General features: G+C 43.6%; 1 protein-coding gene across 1 annotated transcript; it reads left to right on the top strand.

Moving 5' to 3' along the window:
* The first annotated feature begins 1,025 nt into the window (after nt 1-1,025).
* On the top strand, nt 1,026-6,019 carry FAM151B (family with sequence similarity 151 member B). The gene is made up of 4 exons (XM_056849015.1): nt 1,026-1,101; nt 3,862-4,073; nt 5,070-5,205; nt 5,860-6,019. Exons 2-4 carry the CDS (start codon nt 3,884-3,886, stop codon nt 6,017-6,019), a joined length of 486 nt encoding a protein of 161 aa, XP_056704993.1. The 5' UTR covers nt 1,026-1,101; nt 3,862-3,883.
* The last annotated feature ends 15,392 nt before the right edge of the window (nt 6,020-21,411 follow it).

Raw genomic sequence — 21,411 nt, 5'->3', positions numbered from 1 at the left:
CAATTAGTGCACTAAAATGTGTGTGGAAAGGTCTCAAGAAATATACTTCTTCCTGTCATCCTTGTCAAATGTATGGTCCATTTGGAGAAAGAATAGACATAAAATCCTTCTTCCTGACATTTCACTTTCTATGTGCAGGTATTTTTATGTAGAACATTCAGTCATGTAAATATTCACCTGCAGTCTAAAGTAGTATGGGCCAACACACATTTAGAGCCCATTCCTGAAGAGGGGGTCTGAAGCTTCTTTGGAGTAGGTGTGACCCCGTGCCGGTGTAGGTGCCACTTTATCATGGAATGAAGTTGCACCTATGCCGGCATGGGGGCAAACACGCTGGCATCCAGATGCCACCAGCCCCTGCTGCCAGCACAGCCACTCCAGCATGGGGAGGGGCGATCCCACAGCCCTTTCAGCCCGGGAATGCCCCTTGAATGGCGGCATGGTTGCGCTACCTTTTTCGATGGTGCTGCCCTGTTTTAGACAATGGGGATTTCCCCCCCACCTTTAATTTTTTTTTAATTTTTGATTGTCTCTTTGTGCTTCTGCAGTGGCCAGGAAGCCTCTGAGGAGAAGGCACGGCTGCCACAGATCTGCCCCCCCTTCAGGATTGGGCTGCCCGTAGTTCAGCTGCTATTTATAAGAACTACCACTAGTTTACAGTAACATTCTATGTTGTTACTCCTGTCTAAACTCACTGAAATAAAGGAATGAAGTAATTCCCTGAGTCAGAATTTTTAATTTACTTACATTTATATGATTGGGACATTTAGGTTCCACTTTTCATTTTTTGTTCCATAATTCCCCATCTTGTAAATAATAGCTCTTTCATTCATACAATACTGCTAGAAGGGGTTGTTGCGTTTTTATTTATGGCACTAGTATACTCCACTCTCACAACATGTTTAAATGTTGTTTAATAAGCAGTTCCAAGGTTTCTTTCATGAATATTTATCCACACTAATGTTCTTAAGGCAGGCTGTTGGAATGAAAATATATTGGATTATTTTCTGAATACTAAGCAAATTAAAACAAGAGATGGAGCTGAAATCCTGTGGTATCATGCAGCAAACAGTAAATTGCAAATGACAGAGGCAATACAAAGTGAGTATCTATTGGCAAGTGTATTTGAAAATATATGAATTTTACAGGATTGATTTTAATTGAATAGCTTAGTACAAAAGCAATTATTGCAGAAATTCTGATGCTGAAGTACAATAGCATTACAGTGGGTTTGTTGGAAGAACAGAGGCTGTTTTGTTTTTGTAGTAATCTAATCATAAATATAGTTACATGGCATCCTGTTTTGTCACGAGAAAAAATGCATTTTCTAGTCTGTTAGAGACAGAACCCTGATGAAACTATTGCAGTACTTTGTGTGCTAAGCAACATTTTCCAAAAGCAGTCACCCTTTGTAGCTACATGCACCATGCTGCTGATATGCATCCAGATTTGAGGCATTGTCACCTGGAGAAGGGGCCTTGGAGAAGTTAGTGGTTAAGAGTGTTGAATTGGTGTCTGGGAGACCCAGGTTGAAATCCCCACACATGCTATGGAAGCTTGCTGGGTGACCTTGGCAGTCACACACTCTCTAAGCCTGACCTACCTCATCTTCTGGAAGATGGAAATGTTTGATGAATTGGGAAATGCCTGCACATGTAGTGCTGAAATATAAGGGAAATTAGGCTAGCCTGCCCTGCTGTGGTATTGGAGCAGCTAAACCCATGGCAGGCAGCCAATAACATGCATAGCTCCTAAACCTGACTGTGACATCAGACCAAATGAGCCACTTACTAACAGGCAACACACTTCTCTTGGGTTATGAATTCACTTGTAACGAACAGCAGCCAGCAACTTCCATGTCTCTAGATCTAAAATGACTTTCTTCATTAATTCAATCTACCTTTCGGTTTTAAAATGAGACAAAAATATTGTTCTTCCTTGGAAAACAGAATAGCAGAAGGATGAATGTGCTCAATTCACTTGCAAACATACCTGGATACATTGTCCATTGTCCAGGGTATTTATTTATTTTATTTGTTTACTTTGTTTATATCTTGCCTTTGTCCCCAGTGGGGCCCCAAAGCAACTTATAGTATTCCCCTGTCCTTCATTTTATCTGCACAACAGCCCTGCAAGGTAAGCTAGGCTGAGAGTATGTGATTGGGTCAAGGTCACCCAGCAAGCTTCCATGGCAGACGGGTTCAAACCTGGGTCTCCCAGATCATAGTATGACACTCTAACCACTAAACAAATGAAATAGGTATTCTTTTCTACATAGGGAGGTAAAGTTATCTGACTAAGCTTTTTTTTCTTTCTCTTTTCTGTGTATGAACAGGTACAGCTCACATGATAGAGGCAGATGTCCTTCTTCGTGGAGGAGATGGAAGTGGTGAGCCAATCATGGCTCATCCACCTGAAACCAACAGTGATAATACACTAGAGGAGTGGCTAAATGAGGTTAAAAATACTAGCAAGGGTATCAAGCTTGATTTTAAAAGGTAAAGGAGAAATTGTACAGAGATTTCCCAGTATAAATACATATCTACCAATTCTGTGTTGGGAACTTCATTTCCAAGTCCGTGGGGTCCCAGTTTAGATCAGAACCACAGCACATGTGAAAAAAGCCTTCTCCCCACATCATTTTGCTAACCAGGTATGGTTTAGTGGGGCACTGTTTCCTCATTGGGGTAACTAATATGTATTGAGAGCCAGTATGGTGTAGTGGGCTAGGATCTGGGAGATCCAGGTGCAAATCCCCCCTCTGCCATACAGCCTTGCTTGATTACCTTGGGGCTGTCATGCACTCTCAACCTAATCTACCTTATAGGGTTGTTGTGAGGATAAAATGGAGAAGAGAATGCTTTAAGCCACTTTAAGTCCCTATTGGGGAGAAAGGCAGGGTACAAATGAAGTAAATAAAAATACTGATGGCTACACTTAAGTTTCTTCAACAGAGCAAATAGCAGCTCCCAGGGAATTTTTGGTCAGGAAACGAGCACGAGGGGAAGGCTGGTTTTTACGCATGCTGAGGTCCCAGTCCACATTGCTCCCCCCCACCCCGCATACCTGTGAATTAAGCTCGCAGCGCAGAACTTGAGGCACATGTCTCTTGACGGTCCATGGGTTCACTACATAGATTTGAAATGTGTGAATTGGCCCTATTATAACATTAAGTATTATCGTAAAATATTAACGTTCTTATAACATGAGAAATAGCTAAGACAACATTTTAAATTACCAGTAATTAATCTAAATACCAGTGTTGTGATGTATTTTAGGATACAGTTGGCTGGATCCAGATGATATTTTCCAACTGTAGAATGGAAATAATCTGCTTCCCCATCTCCTTCTATAGGCCACTGACCTTCATGATGTTCTGCTTCTGGAGGGTAGGAGACCCTGAAAGAAAACACAAAGGGGGGTCTGCAGCAGGAAAGGGGACTCAATGGAAATTGCCAATTCAACATGGATCTATCCTATAATAATTAAATACTTCAATTAAGATATTCTCTATCTTTTTTAGAGAGTTCCTCAGTTTTTCCTGTAAGGTTCTTCCTAGTTTTTCATGTTTAAAAACCACAGTAATTTGGGTTATCTGGATGTCCAGTTGTGTTTTACTAGAATATATAAAACTGCAAAGAACAGAATTTAAAATAGGGCATAAGCCATGAAGCAGCCCACTACATTATTTTGCACTTCAGTATGTGTCACTTTTCAGTCCTTACATCATCAGTGCTTACGTCCTGTACTGGTCCTTAAAAGCTACTCAAGGCAGTGATGCCTTGTATGGAGAAATGTGACATGTACTGTACACTTCTTCCCATTTGGCTATATTATGAATTTGGTTTCCTATGTTTACAGTTTAGCATCTGTGAATCCTTCGATGAAGCTTCTTGGGAATATAAAACTTAGCCAACCTGTTTGGATTAATGCAGACATTCTTCCTGGACCAAATGGAAACAATTGTGCAGTAGATGCAAAGGGTTTTCTGGACACAGTGACATCATTTTTTCCAAATGTAACCTTATCACTGGGATGGACAACTGGGTGGATTAATCTAAAATGCAATAAAGGTAAGATCATGTTTAATCCTGCCAGAGATAATGCTTCACTTAAATTCCCCTATCTAATACCAGCCCGTGGCTGTGTTGATCAATATGTAGTTGCTTTGTGGACTAGGGGGTGTGGACTCTAGTCCTATATCCCCCTTTTGTGGTAGATCACATGCTTTGTGTACAGGTGGTCTCAGTTTAAACTCCTGGTTTGTCTAGTGAAAAGGATCTGTTTAGGACAAAGATACAGGGGGAGGAAGTGCCTCTGCCTCCTCCCCACACCATTTCCCCAAGTTGAAACACTCCTGGATGGTTGAGGCAGAGGCAACTCATTAAAAAGTTGTAATGTGTAGCTTAAGCCATAGACACAGGACTTCTATTGCTTCCCCATTAATTTCAATGAAGGAGGCTGTTCTCTATGTAAAACTGTGTGTGAAACACTGAAGTGAAAGAATCTTAGCATTAACTTCTTAAATTGGAGTCAGGTAATAGCGGTTAATCCTATAAATGATATGTTTCAGACATGCTTCAGGGCTATGGTTTACCAGGTCTCTGCTCAGTCTGGATTCCATACTTTTAAACTGTGATGATGACACATATTTGAGATTCACAGAATAGGTGAGCAGTGTATCTCCTTGTGTATTTTCTTCACTAGCTGCCTCCTCATGTGTGAATCTATCTTTAATATTTTGAAGGGTACAACTAGGTTAAAAATCCAAGCCCCCGTGTAATCCTCCTGTAGTCTGCACACACAGAACGTGAACTCTTTCTAACTTTCTAAGAAAAATATTATTTTGGGTGTCTGAGAAAAGTGTTATACAGATTCAGGAATCTGCAGGTATCTGTTGGTTAGGATACAAGGCATCTGCTGCATTTGCGCAGCTTCTTGTCCCTTCTTGTGGCTCCTGAAAATTATTTCTGATTAATGAATATTCTGTGATGATAACATATAAGAATGAACAAAACACAAGAGATGCCCACTGAATTCTTGAATGCTGTATTGTTCTTTTTTTGTAGGGTACACTTCAGCAATGATGCAAGAGATGGCAGCTATTTGTAACAACCTTATTCAGCCAATAACATTCCCTGTAAGAGCTGCTTTGGTGCGCCAATCAGTATCTGAACTTCAGTGGTTATTACAACAATCAAACAGGTATGCTCATTGTATCAGACAATGAACAAATTAGAATGCCTCTAATCTGGAGAACTGAGTTAAGACTCCCCACTCTTCCACATGAAGCCTGTTGGGTGACCTTGGGCTAGACACAGTTCTCTCAACACTCTCAGCCCATGAGGAGGCAGGCAATGGCAAACCACCTCTGAACGTCTCCCACCTGCTGGTGGAAGAGAAGGAGAGAGGGAGACAGATGAATCTCGCTGGGAGGGAGTTCCAAAGTTTTGCCACCTGTTTTGCCACAAAGCTTTGCCACCCTTTCTCAGGTTGCCACCTGTTTAGCCTCAAACAGTGGGGGCACCTGAAGTAGAGCCTCTGAAGATGACTGGAGGGAATGGGTAGGGTCATATGGGAGAAGGTGATCCTGCCTTGATTTCGATTTATTTTCTTGGATACTTCATATTGAATAGTTACCTGTATATTTACTTAAAAGAAAAACTTTGTTTAGATTTCATATGCCTCAAAGATTTCAAATGCACAGCTATAAATATTAAGTTATGACAAAGTTAGGGAAAGGCAAAATACAAATTATATCAGTCTGAAATATTTATATTTTAATTGGGTAGGCTGTTTTGATTGTGCATGTATATTTTCTTAAAAGGAAATGAGTTGGTTTGGTCACTCTAATTACAGATACACCTTGACCATTTGGACAGGAAAATGTGATGACTACTCTGTAGAAGATCTACACTTCATCAGAAACTGTTTTGATAAAACTAGAATTTTTTATGATATCGTAGAACCACAAAAGTCTGGATTCAGAAAGGCCATAGGATTGGAAGTCCCACTATGACTTTCCTATTTGACTGCGGTTAACTGTGGCACTATATCATTGCCTATGGAAAAGGCAATTGCAAAGGCACATGTCATGCTTTAAATATATATCTGTCCCCCTTCTTGGTTTTGATATTGTTAAAAATACCTTCAGAGATTCTATGGACTTCTCCCCTCTTGAGTTATTAGCTGCAGTTTGAAATAGTTGTCTCTTTAGCCTGCTTTACTGTTATCCCTCATATATACAGCACCCACATTAAAAATATGTATTTGAGGACTATTGATTAAGTTGTTGATAATGCCACTGTGTTATAGGTGCCACGGCATGCTATTATATTTCATATTTAACTTGAAACAGTTTTCATTCTCCCTAGAAATTCCTGACATTTACTGATTGACATTTTGATAATTTAATCCTAGAAAAGTTTTAGCAAGAGTACAACAATTCCATCTTAATATTAAAATACAACGTTATCAGTCTGTGCAAGAAGTGAATGTTTTGCAGTGTTGTGCTACTTTCCGACAGAAACATAAGAAAGGAAATCCATTGTCTTTTATACTTGTATCAGTGCCCCCATTTAACACCTAGAGAATATATGAGCCGAGCTCTGTGGCACGACCATTTTGTGTTGCTGTTGTAGCCCCTCAGTAATGGACACAAAGCTGAAGGACTTGCAGCTTTTTTCTGCATCTGCAATTTCCACGCAGTACAGAAAAAACAGCTAGACAATGCTAGAGAAACTCTGCTGGATTTCAGGACCCTTTTATCACATATATGAGCTGTGAAGGTGGCAGATATACATGTGATGAAACCAGTTCCTGATTATGAATGCTCATGTTGCAGTAAGCAAGCTGAAGTACAACAGATCTCTTTAACTTTCTGCTTCTAAAATGCATCTTCAAAATGATTTGTAGGTCAATCCCATCCCCTCCCCCCCCCCCCCCGTTGCTTTTGTAATTTGCCTCATTGTTGCAGTTCCTTCCCGGCTATGCTTTTACACTTTGGTTAAAAAATAGTCTTCTAGGTTTGCCTCACTGATCGATCTTGGCCACGCATTGCATCTTTGACAATGACCAACACACCTGAACATTCAAAGAATATGGAACTAAGAAGTCTTTTTATAGCTTCTAGCTTTCTAAGTCACATCTTAAAACGGGAGCATGATTGTTTTATACATATTAAATCTGAAGAGTAGATTTCAAGTTTTCAGATCCTTTTGAGTCCTATGATTTTGTACCAATAGTTATGCTTTAATAAAAAGCTTAAAATCAAATGAGAGTTTCTCTTGTGTACTATACCCAGAATAAACCTATAGTGTTATTGAGGTGTACCTCTGGCTATGAGTTAAATGATCTGATATAGGGAAGCTAACTAGATGCCTAGGGTTTCTTAAATGCACACCTATATCTGAATCAGGCCTGAGCTGAATCATCTGGAATAGTATGAATTGTATAAAACATCTTTAGCAAGATACAGTTAGAGTCCAGTGGCCCCTTAGAGACCAAAAAGATTTTCAGGGTATAAGCTTTTGAGAGTCAAGGCATCCTTCGTCAGACATGAGTAGGAATAGAGATCTTATAACTCTCTGTAATTCAGAGGCATTTTAGTACTTGACCTGTTATATACTTTTATATACTTGTAGCAATTCATGAACAAAAAGTTTAGCATTACAATGAAACCATTGTAACTACCTAACATGTTAGGTAGCTAACATTTTTTCGACTTTGCTTTAAATTAATATTGCATTGAACACATGAAGCTGTCTTATACTGAATCCGACCCTTGGTCCATCAAAGTCAGTATTGTCTACTCAGATCAGCAGTGTCTCTCCAGGGTCTCAGGTAGAGGTCTTTCACATCACCTACTTGCCTAGTCCCTTTAACTGGAGATGCTGGGGATTGAACCTGGGACCTTCTGCATGCCAAGCAGATGCTCTACCACTAAGCCATGGCCCATCTCCATTGAAAGCAAAGGCTATGTTAAGTCATAATTCTCAAACATTTGTTTCCTTTTAGCATTTAACATTCAGGTCCAGCCTCTTTGTTTACTTAAAGGCAGCAAATGCAAATATCCAGGTACTTAAAATATAGTTTTCCTTTAAAGGTAAAGGTCCCCTGTGCAAGCACCGGGTCATTCCTGACCCATGGGGTGACGTCACATCCCAACATTTACTAGGCAAGACTTTGTTTATGGGGTGGTTTGCCAGTGCCTTCCCCAGTCATCTTCCCTTTACCCCCAGCAAGCTGGGTACTCATTTTACCGACCTCGGAAGGATGGAAGGCTGAGTCAACCTTGAGCCAGCTACCTGAAACCAACTTCCGTGTTCAGTGTTCCTTTACCTGAATATTAATCTTAAGAACATAAGAAAGGCCCTACTGGATCAGACCAAGGCCCATCAAGTCCAGCAGTCTGTTCACACAGTGGCAAACCAGGTGCCTCTAGGAAGCCACAACAAGATGACTGCAGCAGCACCATCCTGCCTGTGTTCCACAGCACCTAATATAAAAAGGCATGTTCCTCTGATACTAGAGAGAATAGGTATGCAGCATGACTAGTATCCATTTTAACTAATAGCCATGAATACCCCTTTCCTCCATGAATATGTCCACTCCCCTCTTAAAGCCTTCCAGGTTGGCAGCCATCACCACATCCTGGGGCAGGGTGATTGCCATCCACAATTTAACTATGCATTGTGTGAAAAAATACTTCCTTTTATCTGTTTTGAATCTGTCACCCTCTAGCTTCAACAGTGTGAGGGTCTCTGTGTATGTGTCTCTGCTTCCCATCACCTGCTATCAGTGAACTCGTAAAAGCAGTTCACACCTTCTGGTCTCTGGCGCCAGGCCTGATTGCCCCAAGTATCTTCCCCCCCGCTGTTCTTCCTGTCAGCACTCCCTCAGGCCGATGCGGCCTTGGAAGTGTGATAGCTTCACCAGACTTCCTGGGACTCGTCTGATGTTTTGTATTATGCCAAGCTTGTAACTTCCCATAACAATAAGTGTGAACCCCAGTGCCCCAGTGCCCTGGAGTCAATATATTCTGTAAACCCGATTAGCCCCTCACTTGCAACTTGCTACCTGTGCCTGTCTCATCTCCTGATGTCTTCAATAAATCCTTTGTTTCTTTATCAACGTCTGAACATTTGATTTGGAGAAGTAACTCAGAGAGAGGGGATCTCTCACATTAAGTTGCAAGTCTTTGCCTCTCGAACTGCTGCTGTACCTTTTGGGACAGAATGTCAGGCGATGAGGAAAACACCCCTACTACCCCTGACGCACCGGACGGACCGGTGGTACCGGAGAAACCGGATCCCAAGGAGGAGGGTGCCAAGCCAAAGAAGCCTAGGGATCCCATCCCCGACCAAGGCCGGGACGGACGCCCCCGAGGACTTTTTAACAATTGGCTGGACTCCCCCAAGGGTTGGTCTCTCTCCCGAACCGCGGCGAAGGATCGCCGTTTGGCCTTCCCCAGCACGGGACTTGAGGGGGACCCGGCGCGCAAGGAGGCCCTGATGGAAGAGGAACGCAGGCAGTGGCTGGAGGATCGCCAAGCCATGCAGGAGCAGATGGAGTCCATGCGGCGGGTGATGGGTGAGATGGCCGCGGCCCTGGACGCGTTGAAAGTGCAACCGCCTGCCGGCAACCCCCCGGACGGAACACCGGCAGCCCCTCCCGCGCCTCCTAGCCTCCCGTCCCGTCGGGACCTGAAAGTCACCTATGACGGTTCAGGAGACCAGTTGACCTTTTTCATGGTCCAAGTGGACATTTTTATGCGAGAACAAGGCCGAACCTTCACTTCCGAGGAGTCCCGGGTGCAGTACGTGGCTTCCCTGCTGCAAGGGGAGGCGGCCGCCTGGATGGTGTTGCAGTATGAACTCCGCTCGCCGGTGCTGCGAACCCTGGATGAGTTTATGGTAGCACTCCGAAACCGCTTCGAGGACCCGACTCTGGGTGAGCGGGCTAAAGCCTCCCTGATGCAACTGCGCCAAGGGACCAAGTCGGTGGCGCAGTATGCAAGTGAGTTCCAATCACTGGCCAGCCGAATCCTGGACTGGAGTGAGGCCACTTTGGTACAGTGTTTCAGGGAGGGCCTCAACCCGGACCTCCAACATTGGGCTTTTATGCAAGGGAACCCCCCGGATGTGGAAGGTTGGGTTCGCCACGCTGCCGACATCGAGAATCGCAAACAACTCCTGACCTTGTCCAAACAACGCGTTGGACGAGACCCGAGACCCCGGAGTGACCGGGGCCGAGACTTCCGACCAGGAGGGAGCGGGGGTCCCTCGGCCGCTGAACGCCGCAAGCGTTTTGAGACCGGCGTCTGCCTGACCTGTGGAGGAAAGGGACACTTTGCGTCGCAATGCCCCTCTCGTGCGGGTCGCCCAAACCCCCCTCGCCAAGCCCCGACCGAACCGCAGAAGGCGGCCGCTGAGGACCAGCCCCGCCGCAGGAGCGGCCCACCGGGCCGGCGTTCCGGCGCACCCTCCGCTCTCCATGCGCGCCCCCAGGATGTGATCTCCACCTCTACAGGCCCAACGGGGTCCCGGATTACAAATACTACTTTTGATTCGGACGGATCCCCGAATGCCACCACTCCGTCCCCCTCTTCCAGCGAGGAGGAAGAGTGGGAACAGCCGGCAAAAAACGCCGTCGGTCTGCTGTAGAGGGGGCTCCGCAGCAGACCGCCCCTGTCGTTGTGCAAGGAGCTCCACCGATGGTAAGCGCCCAAGAGGACAATGTGTATGTGCGTGTTCACCTGTCCCTACCCAAAGGGGGTCCCAGTTTAGAATTCCCCGCTTTGGTTGACTCGGGGTGTGCCCGCACTATGATTAGTGAGGAAGCTGCCAAGAAACTGGGAGTCCGGCGCAAGCGGCTTCCGGGACCCCTCCGCTTTTCCCAAATGGACGGGAGCGATTTTAAACGGGGCCCAGTGACCCACCGAACTGCAGCCGTGATTATGTCTGTGGGAGAACATTGGGAACGCTTGTATTTTACCATCGCCCCTATTGTAACCCCAGTGGTGTTAGGGATGAACTGGCTACGGGGACATAACCCCTCCATCGACTGGGTTAAACGGGTGCTCTCGTTTCCCGAAAGCCCCTGTGGGTTGCATGACAAGGAACGGGTACTCAGGACTCCGGCCGCCGCATTGGTAGGGTCCCCCAACCCGATCTCCATTCCTCCTCAACTTCCCACAGAATACTCGCAGTTTGCGGATGTCTTTGATGTTAAAGAATGTGACGAACTGCCTCCCCACAGAGAGACGGACTGTGCCATCGAAATCGTGGGGGAAGGCAAACTGTCTAAAGGGAAGGTCTATCCCATGAGCCCTAGTGAGAAGGCGGTGTTACGGGACTATTTGGACGCCAACTTGGCGAGGGGTTTCATACGCCCTTCCAAAGCTCCTTATTCGGCCCCGGCCTTCTTTGTGAAGAAAAAGACGGGAGATCTAAGACTGTGTATTGACTTTCGTAGGCTAAACGCGGTCACCCAGTCTAACGCTTACCCTCTCCCTCTTATTCCCGACCTTTTAGCACAATTAAAGGAGGGCCGAATCTTCACCAAACTGGACTTAGTGGAAGCATACCACCGCATTCGCATTAAAGAAGGAGACGAACCCAAAACGGCCTTTTCCAGCTGTTTTGGAATGTTTGAATACCTAGTCATGCCGTTCGGACTTTCGGGGGCCCCCAGTGTGTTTATGCAATTGATTAATGAGGTTTTACATGATTTGCTGTTTCGGGGGGTGGTGGTATTTCTCGATGACATACTTATTTACTCTGAAACCATGGAAGAACATGTGCGCCTAGTGCGAGAAGTGCTCCAGCGGCTGCGGGAGCACAAACTGTATGCTAAGGTATCCAAATGTGAGTTCCACCAACCTTCCATTACATTTCTTGGGTACGTGATTTCCCACCAAGGTTTAGAAATGGACCCCGCAAAGGTCCAGGCGGTGCGAGATTGGGAACCCCCCACTACCCGCCGCCAGCTTCAGCAATTTTTGGGATTCGCTAACTTTTACCGAAACTTCATTCCCAACTTTGCCCAAGTTGCGCTTCCTCTCACCAATCTGTTGCGTACCAAGGACAAGGGGGCTAGCGCCGCGCTTCCCTCAGCCCGTTTGCAATGGTCCCCCCAGTGCCAGCAGGCTTTTGAGTGTTTAAAACTACTTTTTTCATCCGAACCCGTTTTGGCTCACCCGGATTGCACCAAGCCTTTCGTGGTGCAGGTGGATGCCTCGGATGTGGCCATGGGTGGGGCCCTATTGCAGAGGGATGAAGGGGGGCGGTTGAGACCATGCGCCTACTTCTCCAAAAAGTTTTCCCAGTCCGAAATCAACTGGGCTATTTGGGAGAAGGAGGCGGCAGCGGTCAAACATGCCCTCACCATATGGAGGCACTTTTTAGAAGGTGCCGAACTGCCGTTTGAAGTGTGTACCGATCACAAGAATCTCGAGGCTCTCAAGGGAGCTAGAAAGCTCAACGCCAAACAAATTCGGTGGGCCCAATTCTTTGCCAAATTCCGGTTCACTCTCAAACATGTCCCGGGTAAAGACAATGCCCTAGCCGACGCTCTGTCTCGACTTCCCCAGTATCGCAACGATTTCGATCGCCCTGTCGACTCCCTGTTCACACCCGAGCAGCGTGGGGAGGTCCCCGGCTTAGCCGTCACCACCCGGTCCCAAGCCCATCGACCAGAGACCCCCCCTACACTCAAGGGTATCCCGGAAGCCTTCCAACAGCGGCTCCGGGACGCTTCCTTACAGGAGGAGGAGCACCTTCTCCTCCCTACTGGCCTGGAACGAACCAACACTTGGTGGATGCAGGGGGGGAAACTGTATGTCCCATCCTCCCTTCGCAAGGAGGTATTGGGACTTGTACATGGTGCCAGATTGGCGGGTCATTTTGGTTTCATTAAAACACTTCACCTGGTACGGAGGCAGTTCTGGTGGCCCGGTATGAGAGCCGATGTGGAGCTGTATGTGCGCAGCTGCCCCACTTGCGCCACAGCTAAGAAACGGATGGGAAAACCCCCCGGGCTTCTCAAACCGCTGGAGAACCCCTCCCGCCCCTGGGAAGTCATAGCCATGGATTTTATCACCGACCTACCTCCTAGTCGGGGAAAAACGGTTCTCTGGGTAATCACGGACCTTTTTTCCAAACAGGTCCATTTTGTTCCGTGTGCAGGTCTTCCTTCAGCCCAGGGTTTGGCTAAACTATTTGTTACACATGTCCTCAGGCTACACTCGGTACCGAGGAAGGTCCTCTCCGACCGGGGGGTCCAGTTTGTTGCCAAATTCTGGCGAGCATTCCTAAAGCTCATGGGGGTGGAGGAACAGGGTTTGTCTTCCGCCTATCACCCCCAAACGGATGGTCAAACGGAACGAGTAAACGCGGTGGTAGAATGTTATTTGCGTTGCTATGTAAATTTCCACCAGGATGACTGGGTCGACCTGCTGCCATTCGCCGAATATGCGTACAACAATGCGCCTCATTCCTCTACCGGCTTTAGTCCCTTCCAAGTAATATACGGGACGGAATTCGGTCCTTTCGGTTCCGCCCCCGTCACGCCAGAGCTCCAAACCACCCCTGATCTTCAGGAGTGGATCCAGGCAGTTAAATCTACCTGGCCGTGGCTGCTCAAAAATCTTGAGAAGGCGAAAAGCAAGTACAAGGAACAAGCAGACAAACACCGGTCTCCGGGATGGGAGCTAAAGGTGGGGGAGCAAGTGTATCTGTCTACCAAAAACCTCCGCTCTCTTCGTCCCTGCAAAAAACTGAGCGACCGTTATGTGGGACCTTTCCCCATTACCAGAGTGATCAATGAGGTTACCGTGGAACTGAAGCTCCCAAAGACTCTCAAGGGAGTCCATCCTGTATTTCATATTAGTCTCCTCAAACCGTATGTGGCAGCTCCCCAGTTCCACCCCCCTCCCGACCATGAGATTCCTACTGTGGTAGGAGGGGATACCCATCTGGAAATATCCAAGGTCTTAGATTCCAAATGGAAGAAGGGGAAACTGTTTTACTTTGTTCGTTGGAAAAACCTTGGGTCCGCTCACGACGAGTGGGTGGCCGCACCCCACATGGCGGCCCCTCGCTTGGTCCGAGAATTCCACCTCACTTATCCCGATAAGCCTCGCCCTCTCGAGGACCCCGGAGGGGGGCCTTAAGGGGGGCAGAATGTGAGGGTCTCTGTGTATGTGTCTCTGCTTCCCATCACCTGCTATCAGTGAACTCGTAAAAGCAGTTCACACCTTCTGGTCTCTGGCGCCAGGCCTGATTGCCCCAAGTATCTTCCCCCCCGCTGTTCTTCCTGTCAGCACTCCCTCAGGCCGATGCGGCCTTGGAAGTGTGATAGCTTCACCAGACTTCCTGGGACTCGTCTGATGTTTTGTATTATGCCAAGCTTGTAACTTCCCATAACAATAAGTGTGAACCCCAGTGCCCCAGTGCCCTGGAGTCAATATATTCTGTAAACCCGATTAGCCCCTCACTTGCAACTTGCTATCTGTGCCTGTCTCATCTCCTGATGTCTTCAATAAATCCTTTGTTTCTTTATCAACGTCTGAACATTTGATTTGGAGAAGTAACTCAGAGAGAGGGGATCTCTCACAAACAGATGACCTCGCGTTCTAGTATTATGGGAGAGGGAGAAAAACCTCTCCCTGTCTACTCTCTCCAAACCATGCATAATTTTATAGACTTCTTTCATGTCACCCCTTAGCCGCCTTCTTTCCAAGCTAAACAGCCCTAAGAGTTTTAACTGCTCCTCATAGGAGAGTTGCTCTAGTCCCCCGATCATTTTGGTTGCTCTTTTCTGCACCTTCGCAAGCTCTGCAATATCCCTTTGTAGGTGTGGTGACCAGAACTATACACAGTATTCCAAGTGTGGTCTCACCATAGATTTGTACAAGGGCAGTATGGTATCAGCAGTTTTATTCTCTATTCCTCATCTAATTATGGCCAGCATGGAATCTGCCTTTACAGCAGCCGCACACTGGGTTGACATCTTCATTGAGCTATCCACTACCACCCCAAGATCCCTTTCTTGATTTGTCGCTGCCAGCACAGATCCCATCAGTATATATGTGACGTTGGGATTTTTTGCCCCAATATGCATCACTTTACACTTGCTCACATTGAATCTCATTTGCCATTTTAATGCCCATTCTTCCAGTATGTAGAGATCCTTCTGGAGCTCTTCACAGTCCAATTTTGTTTTAACCACCCTAAAGAATTTGGTGTCATCTGCAAACTTGGCTACTTCACTGTTTAACCCCAACTCCAGTTCATTGATGAAAAGGTTGAAAAGCACCGGTCCCAACACAGATCCCTGAGGCACCCCACTGCTCACATCCCGCCATTGTGAGAACTGACCATTGATTCCCACTCTCTGCTTCCTATTTTTCAGCCAGCTCTCAATCCATAAAAGAACTTGTCCTCTTATCCCATAACTATGAAGTTTGCTTAGCAGTCTTTAGTGGGAGACTTCGTCAAAAGCTTTTCGGAAATCCAAATACACAATGTCCACAGGCTCATTCCTGTCCACATGCTTATTGATGCTTTCAAAAAACTCTTAATAGGTTAGTGAGACAGGACCTACCTTTACAGAAGCAATGTGGGGTTTTGCTCAGCAGACCCTGCTTTTCTATATGCTTGACAATTCTATCTTTAATAATGCTTTCCACCAATTTACCCGGAACAGACGTTAAGCTAACTGGCCTGTAATTTCCTGGGTCCCCCCCCCCCGAACCTTTTTTATAAATGGGTGTTACATTGGCCATTCTCCAGTCCTCTGGTACAGAGGCTGATCGAAGGGATATATTACATATCTTTGTTAGAAGTTCAGCAATTTCCCATTTGAGTTCTTGAAGAACTCTAGGATGAATACCGTCTGGTCCCTGTGACTTGTTAGTTTGCAGTTTGTCTAGACGTTCTAGGACTTCCTGCCTTGTTACCACTATTTGCCTCAGTTCCTCATTCTCCACTCTCCAAAATCTCTGTTCAGAAGAAGGAATCTGCCCTGTATCTTCAACAATGAAGACAGATGAGAAGAATTCATTTAGTTTTTCAGTAATCGCTTTAACCTCCCTTAGAGTTCCTTTACTCCCATTGTCATCCAATGGTCCAACTGCTTCCCTAGCTGGTTTCCTACTCCTAATATACTTAAAGAATTTCTTATTGTTTGTTTTGATGTGTTTAGCAATATGCCCCTCAAAATCTTTTTTTGCATCTCTATCTGTTTGCATTTTCTTTGTGCAAGTTTGTTTGCGCTCCTGTTCACCTCGTTTGGGCAAACCTTCCAGTCTCTGAAGGAAGATTCTCTAATTGCTTCCTTCACCTTACCCGTTAGCCATGGTGGTGACCTCTTGGACTTATTACCACCTTTCCTGACCTGCGGTATACAATCTAGCTGAGCCTCTAGTAATGTGGACTTGAGTAACCCCGAAGCCCTTTCCAGAGATTTAACCCTCCTAACTGTTCCTTTCAACTTCCTCTTTACCAGTTTTCTCATTTTAGAGAAGTTCCCTCTTTTAAAGTCAAAGGTAATTGTGTGAGATTTCCCAGTCACTTTCCCACTTACATATAAATTAAATTTAATGCCATTGTGATCACTATTGCCAACTGGCTCAACTATATCCACATCAAGCCACTGGCAGCACCACAGAGTATTAAATCCAGGATCGCCTCCCCTCTGGTTGGGTCTATGACCAACTGTTCGAGGGCACAGTCATTTAGGATGTCTAAATTTTTTATCTCTTTGGCTTGACTGGAGCATACATTTATCCAATCGATATGAGGGAAGTTAAAGTCTCCTTATTCTCACCCAGCTATTTGTGATTGCACAGGTTTTTGAAGATAGATGTATTCAAACTTTAACAACTTTCCATAAAACTACTTTGTTATCTCATACAACTCCCATATAAAACTTTAATGTATTACTTTAATTGTGCTGTGTTTGGAGACTGAAGAATTTTATCTATGGTGTGTGTTAGTTGTTTCAGATTACCAATGACTGTGCAGTAGAGACTATCATAAAGGAAACCACCCAGGCCTAAAATGATTTGATGTTACATAATCTCTTTCCTTAGCTGTAATAAAACTGCTTTTTAATATTGCCAGCATATCTTTGAGGCAATCTCTCTTATGTTAAAAGAGTAAATTACTTATGTAAACAGGCAATTAGCATGAATATAATAACTTTTAATCTTTCAGACAACATTACAGAGTTTACTTGAGGGAGCTGAATCTAGACTGTTCAGGTTCTCTAGTAATTTCTGAAAGTTGAAAAACACATTGAACTATTACTTTGAAGCATGGTTTCCTGCATACTTACAGATAAGGAATAAAAGTGTTCACTAAATGTTTGCAGAATATAGCCTCTTGAAAGCTCTGTGCTTCTGGGAGAGATTTACTCAAATATCCACAGAGTGAGAGGGACAAATACTGCCAAGCTGTACTAAGGCAGACCAAGGAAACAGGAAGTGCATTAATCAAGTACACCGAAACCAGTATTTCACCCCTCACAGACACATTTATTTAGGGATGGGGCTGTGCATTGTCTGGCCAGAGCAGCCGATTAAGTGTCTGCAGGAATTCCTCCCACAGCCTCATTCCCTTGTGGACTATATTCAACAAGGAGATTAATTATCAGACATAACCATTTAGTATACCTTATACCCAATGACCAAACTCTGCCCATATGTTGCCTCCCCAGCACATGTAGGGAACTGTGCACCCCACAGTACAAATGGAAGGAAATCAGCAGTGAAGGCACAGGACTGCTGAACTATAATCAAGCTCCCATCCTTCTTCCTAAAATCTTGGTTGTAAAGATTTGAAAGAGGCTTCATCCTTTGTCTCCTATTGAAAATAATCAGAAAACTAACTTAAGCAGTTTCTGTAAATTTGGATGCCATCCTAAAAATTCTTTCCTTGGAATAAATCCCACTTAATTAAATTGGATTTACTTCTGAGTGGACCTGCTTCAGATTGCTCCCTTCTAATGTATATTCTTGCAGCTTCCAATGTCAATCTCAAATGCTACAAAATTAACTCACTGTTATCCTTCTGTTTAATGCACAGTTTTTCTATATTTTTGTGTGTTTTCTGTATTTAAGAACAATTATGGCCCTTAATCATCTTTTCCTACCCTGAAAAGCCAGACGTCTGGATTATATTGAGATGTCCACATTTCCACAAAGTGAAATCAGGTAGATTAGCAGTGCAATCCTAAAGAGAGATACTCCAGTCTAAACCCATTCATTTCAATGGGCTTAGACTGGAGTAACTGCATTGATTGTGCTGTAAATTGTCCTCCCTGCCCCCACGATACTGAATCCCTCTCTTTCTTTAAGGACCTTTCAAAATACCTTGGTTCTCCCTTAACAATTAACATCCATTGCGAAACATCAGTAGACCATTCTCAGTCGCCAATATAACAAAAATAATAATCAGCTGTCAGCAGCTGCAGGTTACAAAAAGTGGTTACTCTCTAACCTGTGAACAACAGATGTAAATATTAGCCTTTGTTTTTTTTCCAATTAAAGTCAGTCTGTAAATAAAAAATGACCAATAGCCTCAATTTCTACCCTTCCCAGGAATTGCAGTCACAATTTTGTCCCTCATCTTACATGCTAAATTCTAGTACATTTCTACATATGTATCAAAGTTGTTCAATTAATTTCAAATAATTTAAAAGTAAATATACATTTTTAATGTAGAGATTACATAAAGCATGATCCATTATATTGAAGACTACTAGTACTGAGCTTTTGAAATTACTTGAAATTACTTTGTGTCTTTATAAAATTATCATAAAACAGATTAAGTTGAGGAAAGGCCACAGAAATACAGAAATGTTGTTCGACATGAAGAAATCAAGGGAGACATAGCCAGTAAATGGAAACATTTATTTGCCAAACACAGATCTGAAGATAGATATGAAGTTAGTGAAAACAAGAGATGGTTTTTTAAAGCTGCATCAGTTTTTAAAACAAATAAACATATTTCTTACCTTGAATGAGAAAAAAATCAAATAGTTATTTTAAATTTTAACAAGCAGTCCAGTTTAAAAGTGGCTATTTTCATTTATATAACAATGTCATAATTTTGAATCTACTGCAAGTCACTAAACTGGTCCCAGCAAAGAATGTGATTTATCTTCAGGTGACCAGGCAGATTAACTTCTGTAAAAATCAAGCATTGATTCCCCCCCCCCCCCGCCAAAACCAAGGCTGGACATTCATGTGCCACAAATAATAAGAAATGTATGTATAGGCAAGCAACTTGGTAATATGGGGAGGAGGGGTCCAGTTACTATTGTGGGCTTATTTGCAAGACTACTCAGCATTTCCTCCTGCATGGACAACTAATGGTTTATGCATAACCCTATTGTTTTGAAAATATTTTGTATGTACAACAGAAAATCATCTCTAATTTCTGGCCACTTTACTGAGATAGGGAGTATTGCATATTGAACTCACTAGCTACCCATCACCAGCATTCCTTTTTTATTTAAAACAAATAATTAATTACAAAACATATTTAAATATACATTATTTAAACAAGATGAATCTCAGTCCACTACATCATTACACTTCATATGATGGATCACAGGTTTCCAGAAAACATTCAACTAATTCACATTTTTTTATATTTTTGTAAAACTGTAAACCTGTGTAATTCATTCACTTTACCAATCCATTCCCTCTTTCAGGGAGTAGACTGCTGTCTCCACAGTCTGTTATGCAAAAACCAGCCCAGCTGTAGTAATTATATTAAGAACAACACCATGTTAATAAATTGGAACTGCTATCACATAGTTTAAAAGAAGCACTTCTGGAACACAGAGAAGGTCTATACCAAGGCTATAAGGTATTACATTAACCACCAATTCCCAAAACCTTAAGCTCTGAACAATTCCACTGTAAATAAAAAAGCTGTTTTCATAATTGCAAAACCATTAATTTCCTGAGGACTTCGTTATCCTTATAAGTAATAAATGCTGCTAATTTGCCATTATTGATGACATTTTTGTGAAGTTGCAGATTTAGAATGAACAAACAGCCCTGCTAGATCACACCAAAGAACCATGAAGTCCAGCTTCCCACTTCCCACATAAGCAACCAGATGTCTCTGGAAGGTTTATAAGCAGAGCATGGAGGCCAAATCTTTCCCTGTTGGCCCCTAGCAACTGGTATTCATACTGAGAGACAGTGTGGTTTAGTGTTGGATTATAATATGGGTGACCGAGTTTCGAATCCCTACTCTGTCATCGGTGACCTTGGGCCAGTCACACAGTCAAACTAACTTAGCTCACAGGGTTGTTGGGAGGATAAAATAGGATAGAGGAGAACAATTTAAGCTGCTTTAAATCTTCACTAGGGAGAAAGGTATAACTAAACTAAGTAAATAACAGTATATTCCTAAGGAGAGTTACTCCAGCCTAAGTCCATTCACTTCAATGGGCTTAGATTGGAATAACTCTCCTTAGGAATGCACTGTCAATAATTCAGAGATACTCTGTCTGAACATAGACGTTCCATTTAGCCATCATGCCAAATAGGCACAGTTCTATCCTCCTCTAATCTCCTTTTAAAACCATACAGATTAGTCACCATCACTGTACCTTGCAGGTATGAGTTCCACATTTTTAATTTTGTATTGTGTAAAGAAATGCTTTCTTTTATCTGTTTTGAATATATAGCCCATCCATAGATTTAAAGCTAATAAATGCAGTCATTTCATGATACACTACCATTTAACAATTTCCCACTTTACTAGCTACTGCTTTTAAAATTAGGAGCATTATAGTACCCATCACAGCTCAGCAGAACTGATTATCATTCTTTTCAACTCAGGAATGCACAGTGTATGGCATTAGGCAAATAAGAATATCACTTAAAATATATACAGCGTTTATGCCTTTTTTCTATTTGCAAAACAATACTCTTGTTATGCTTTTTCCCCCTTTTGGTCTTTGCTGAGCACACATTACTGAAAAATGGAACGAAGTCTCAATCTAATATGTAATTGGATGAATATAAATATCTATTGTTTAACATCAATTCTTAGTACAAAACTGAATTCTTACTGACTCCACTTGATGTGTCAGCAGTAAATATTTGGTAATGAACCACTCTTCCTTGTGTATTATGATAGGGGTGGATATGGGAAGAGAGACAAAATGATATTCCCAGGAAGATAACTTTAAGAATGGTCCTCACCCACACCATGGATCCTGGCAGGGGACAGACAGCTCTTGAAGAACATGAGTTGAAAGTGAGACTAAATTGGAAAGCTCGATATTGAGGCTGCAAGGAACAATATGAAAAATAAAACTACATATTATCTAATATAAAATAACTGTTTAATATGAATCTGTCATCTTGGCATAAATGTGGCT

The sequence above is a fragment of the Euleptes europaea genome, chromosome 4, assembly GCF_029931775.1.
Source record: "Euleptes europaea isolate rEulEur1 chromosome 4, rEulEur1.hap1, whole genome shotgun sequence".
NCBI lineage: Eukaryota > Metazoa > Chordata > Lepidosauria > Squamata > Sphaerodactylidae > Euleptes > Euleptes europaea.
The sequence above is the reverse complement of the archived record's forward strand: the minus strand, read 5'-3'. Positions and strand labels throughout refer to the sequence as shown.

Excerpts from the sequence above, each read along its gene's own strand:
- FAM151B (XM_056849015.1), top strand. The coding sequence starts at position 3,884 with ATGAAGCTTCTTGGGAATATAAAACTTAGCCAACCTGTTTGGATTAAT. Across the intron at positions 4,074-5,069 it reads TAATCTAAAATGCAATAAAG|GGTACACTTCAGCAATGATG; the intron begins GTAAGATCATGT and ends CTTTTTTTGTAG. Across the intron at positions 5,206-5,859 it reads TTATTACAACAATCAAACAG|ATACACCTTGACCATTTGGA; the intron begins GTATGCTCATTG and ends CTCTAATTACAG.